We start from the raw sequence: 4,972 nt of genomic DNA on the forward strand, positions 1-4,972 counted from the left end.
ATTGATTTCAGAAAGTCCAAAGAGTATTTGAAAAAAATGAGGGAAGCTGCCAACCATGTTTTGGTGCTTCAGTACTATGAAATGGACTTTTATGCTGATGTATGTGATCCTAAAATTGATTTGACTACGTTTGATCAAATGCTTGATGTGCCTGTAGAGGTTGTTGATTTTAGTCCTTGCTTTGATCATTCTAATATCACAAATTCAGTATTTAACATTGATAGAGTTCATATACCTGCATCTAGTGTTTTTTATGATTGCACAGATTTAAATGCACCTCTTGATGATGAATCAGGTGCTCATGATGATAGATATGTAGTTTTTGATGATGTGAAAGTTGATATGACTGATTTTGAAAATGCCTGTACTGATTTAGGATTAGAACTTGAACTTGAGTTTGCTGGGTTCTTAAACTCTTTAGAACTGAGTAATGAAAAACTCACTGGTTGTACATGCCTTGGGGGTGGTTGTGAAGTTTGTGAAGAAATCAGTTCTGCCATATGTTCTGCTTCTAACTATTTTGCAGGCGCCAAGGAAGAGATCATTATGTTCAAGCTGGATGGAAATGACCTTGATGAGGTAGCTAGTGATCAGAGAACACAGGTTTATTCTGAACTTAGCATTCCCATAGAATTCTCTAAGGTTCAATATGAATTTAATGCTTTGGATCTGTTTAAAGTTGAACCCATAGAACCTGCTCCAGATTATGTTCCTGTTATGCCTGCACACAGTCATATTTTAGATTCAGCCTGTTCCATTGAAAATATTGACATGCCTTATGCTGTTTCAGAGTTATGCACTGGTTTTGACATTATTCCAGTTGATGATAGCTTCACAATAGGTGTTCATTTAGCTGCTGATTTGATAGATGCTAGTGAGGTCATTTTTGAGGAGCCAGTACAGGTTGATTTTAAATTTGAGCTTCCTGTCTGTTTAGGTGAGGTACAAACTAGCTTTGATAATCTTATGGATGAGAAAACCTTGCCAGATATTCTTGCTGTTATACCTGATTGTACTGAAAAGCTGGATGAAATTTGCGTTGTAGAACATATTGATATTTCTGATGATTTTTATGATGTGTGCATTGGTCTGGACAACAATTTTGAGGATAACTTTATGGACTGTGTTGAGTTCACTATGGATTTTGTTGTTATTACTAAGGAAGAGCCAACACAGGTGTTGTTTAACCTTGAAATTCTAGTTGTCTTATCTGAGTTTCCTTTGCAGTTTAGCTCATTTGATTGCCTATGCATAGATCCTTTAGAGCCTGTTGTTAACACTGCAGTAGTTATTGATTCTAAGGTTCTTAGAGCACCATTTGAGATTGAATGTATCCATACCCCTACTGTTTGCACTGATAATATTTTTCCCACCTTTGATGCATTGGTTCTTCATGAGAATGATCTTGATTTCAGTTTTAACAAAGCTGAAATGTTTGATGATTCACTGATGAACATTGACTTTGATTTTGCTGTTGCAGCTGACATTACTAATATTGCCACTCATCCAAAGGAAGCTGCAGACACAAAGGAAGTGGTCATGAATGCAAGAGAAGGTATAAATGATGCTCAAAGAGCCTGGAATTTGCAAAATCAACAGCAAAGGCATGAGGAGATCTGGTTGCTGCAGCTGAAAGCATTGAATGGAGAACTGATGATGCTAAAGCAGAGAGCTGGGAAGGAGCTAATGCACATCTTGGCTGACAATGGAGAAAATCCAATAAGCTCTTTCTTGTCCCTTCCTTTAAATAGTAGTTATAGGTCTTTTATAGTAGTTTACATAGCTTTAAGTAGCATAATAAATAGTAGGGTAGATAATATGTTGTTTTTCATAAAAATAAAAAGAATTAACTTTGATTTGTGGCCAATCTGAATAAGTTCTTTGCCTCTTTAGTTTTGTAGTTTTACTTTTAAGTCTTGTTTCTGTTCTTGTTCAATTGCTGTTTTTTTTGTGTTTTTCAGTTTCTATTCTTGTACATATCTGTTGCTGTTTGATCTGAGTATGTTTTTGTTGATTAGAAAACCTTACTCACTCACACATTGAGGGCAATGTGCCTCTTAAGTGTGGGGGTGAGGGGTTGTAGTTAAAATTTTTGCTTTTACTTTGATAGATGTGTTTAGTATCTGTTTTAGCAATAAAATAGGGGTATTTTTTTCTGAACTGTTTTTCTCTTAGTTTAGGTCTGGTTTGGTTTATAAATCCCTAGAGTAGTTTACTATTCTTTCTTTAGTCTGTAAATACTTACTCTTGTTACTGATCTGTTTTAGTTTAGTTGTTAGTTTTGTTGATAATAGTTCTCAGGTCTTTTAAAGTTCATTCATTTTCTGGTTTATGTTGTTTTAGCTTAGGTTCTTTTGCTGTTTTTTAATCTGTTTTAGAACTTATTTTAGGTCCCTTTTCTTGGCTTATTTCTATTATTTTGTTTTCCTTATGCTAGTTTCTTGCTCTGTTTTAGTTCTTCATTAGTTTCTATTCTTCATTTTATTTTCATGCTTTGCTTCAAGTTTTAATTAGGATTCTTTTCATAATTTGGTTCTATTTTCTTTCTGCTACTGTTTTTGAAATTTTTCTGAATCTGTTATCTTTCTTTTTGTCAATTCTCTATTCTGGTTATATTGCATATGTCAGGTAGCTTATAGGAATAGTTTAGGTTTATCTTCTGTCAATATATTAGGTAGTTTAGGACTGATTCCAGGTTCCTTTTATTTCTCTAACCTTTGTTTCTATTCTTTTAGATTCTGTTTTATGCTTATCTTCATTCTTTGGTGATGTCATTCAAATTTTAGCTTTATTTCCTTAGATTAGAATTGTCAAGAGTAGACTTAGCTTTGGATTTGGGCAGAAGTAGTTCTAGCATTAATTTTTACAGTCTTTAGTTCATTTCAATTCAGTAATTTTTACATAGGATGAGTAGCAAGTCAGTTTTAACAAATTTTAAACCCTTGAGAGATTTTGGGCCAGTTTTTGTCTTTCTTGTGTGATAACATGCATGTTTAATTGTCATTCTGATTTTGCATTGATTCTTTGTGATGTGCTCGCTCTTGGTAACTTTAAATGTGATCTAGGCATCCTTCATTTTTCCAGTTTAGCTTATCCATTTCATTCCTTACCATTGCACCTTATATTGAGCTTTAGTTTTTTTTTTTCTTTGCTTTTCATCCATTTCAAGCCATTTCCCCCAACCAATCATTCCTTAGAGACTTGTGAGATGTAGGGAGAAGTCTAGAACTTGGTGAGTGCATGAAAAAGAGTGAGGCCAGAAGTGAAAAAGAAAAAAAAAATGTGTTGAAAAAAAATCTGGTTTGGTTGAAAAAGAAAGAAACAGGTTTGGAAATGAGAAAAATCAGAAAAAGAAATTGAAAAAGAGACCTGAAATGAATGAAATAGAAAGAGAACCAGAGAAAAAGAAAGAAAAAATCATCTGGCCAAAGTCTGAGAAAAATAGTATGTTCTGAGTTCTAGTTTTATCCCTTTTTCTTCACATTTCTCTACTCATTTCAGTTCCCATTCTTTTCTGTTTTTCCATTTCATTCCATGAACATTACAAGCCAATTAAAGACCTATTGATTTAGAGAAGCCTTGAGTCAAGCACTGTCATTTAGAGTCTTTTCAAAGTTGTGAATGGTAGTTGGCATGACATGATTGAGTGAAACAGGATTACATACTGTATTTTGTTTGATTGATTGAAATATACTGTATTTTGTTAGGAATGTAAATCTAGAATCACAACTGATTTAACTGTCATTAGACAGTTTACTTTTTGTACATATATACTGCTGACTTCAATAAGAAAATTAATCGTTTTCTCTAAATCTTTTGCATCTCTGTTTTCATTGCCTATCTCTCTCGGTTCCGCTTTTCCAAAATATCTTCCTCTCTTCTCTGATAAGCTGCCACTCTAACAGTGGTATCAGAGCTTACAGGTTTCGAATCTGGGAGGAGTAGTCAAGTAAAGAAACTCTGCAACAAAATAGATTTTACGCTGAAGTATGGCTGGGATGATCCAAAGTAACCTACCGGTATTCGACGGAAAGAATTTCGAAGATTGGTGCGTAAAGATGGATGCTATATTGGGCTTCCATGAGATCGATGAAATTGTCAAAGATGGGTTTAAAGATCCTGCAAAGAATGCTACAGATGAAGAAAAGAAAGCGTATAAAGAGAACAGAAAATTAGACTGCAAAGCACGCATGATCTTGCATCAATGCATCTCGACGGCGATATTCCAAAAGGTGTCAAAGGCGACAACGGCCAAAGAAACATGGGAGATCTTACAAGATGGGTACGGAACTGCTGGAAATATAAAGGAGATTAAGCTACAGTCACTACGGCGGCAGTATGAGCTCCTGAACATGGGGGAACAAGAAACCATTCAAGGGTACATCGGCAGGATCCAAGTAATTGTCAACGCAATGCGTGCATGCGACAAAGTTGTCAAGGACAAGAAGATAGTTCATAAGATCTTGCGTACGTTAACGCCCCAGTATGACCACATTGTTGTGGCGATTGTAGAAAGTAGAGATTTGGAGAAAATGAAAGTCGAGGAGTTGCAAAACTCACTTGAAGCTCACAAACAGAGACTGCTAGAAAGGAAAGCCGCAGAACAAGATGCAACACAGATCAGCCAAGCATTACAAGCCAAAATACAAAAGGGTCGTGGATTTGGTAGAGGAAGAGGCAGAATGCGAGGTGGTCGTGGAGGCCGAAACGGAGGAAGGTCCGCTAATAACCAAGATCAGAACAAAGATGACGTTAACTATGATCAAAAGGAAGGAAACTTCAGAGGAAGAGGTGGCAGAAGAAATGTCGACAAAAGAAACGTGCAATGTTTCACATGTAGTAAATTTGGCCATTATTCGTCTGAATGCTGGCATAATGAAAACACCAAGAAAGAGAAGAATGACGAAGCTAATCTAGTGAAAGACGAACAAGAATCAGATTCTGATCACGTAGTGCTAATGACTGTTACATC

At 35.6% G+C, this 4,972-nt stretch overlaps 1 protein-coding gene across 2 annotated transcripts; it reads left to right on the top strand.

The window, feature by feature from the left end:
* Positions 1 to 324: 324 nt before the first annotated feature.
* Positions 325 to 1,906, top strand: LOC148203751 (uncharacterized). 2 transcript variants are annotated; one of them, XM_088105627.1, is made up of 2 exons: positions 325 to 937; positions 1,481 to 1,906. In XM_088105627.1, exons 1-2 carry the CDS (start codon positions 343 to 345, stop codon positions 1,870 to 1,872), a joined length of 987 nt encoding a protein of 328 aa, XP_087961753.1. In that variant the 5' UTR covers positions 325 to 342; the 3' UTR covers positions 1,873 to 1,906. The 2 variants fall into 2 exon arrangements, with proteins under 2 accessions (XP_087961753.1, XP_087961754.1); XM_088105628.1 differs by having other exon boundaries at positions 325 to 907; positions 1,448 to 1,906.
* The last annotated feature ends 3,066 nt before the right edge of the window (positions 1,907 to 4,972 follow it).

The sequence above is a fragment of the Vigna umbellata genome, chromosome 2 (assembly GCF_029865625.1).
Source record: "Vigna umbellata cultivar VRB3 chromosome 2, Vumbellata_1.0, whole genome shotgun sequence".
Taxonomy (NCBI): domain Eukaryota; kingdom Viridiplantae; phylum Streptophyta; class Magnoliopsida; order Fabales; family Fabaceae; genus Vigna; species Vigna umbellata.

Bases quoted from the DNA above. Each gene is read 5' to 3' on its own strand.
- LOC148203751 (XM_088105628.1), top strand. From the start codon at position 343: ATGACTGATTTTGAAAATGCCTGTACTGATTTAGGATTAGAACTTGAA. The intron at 908-1,447 runs ATTTTAAATTTG...TTGATGATTCAC, and splicing joins TGAGGAGCCAGTACAGGTTG to TGATGAACATTGACTTTGAT.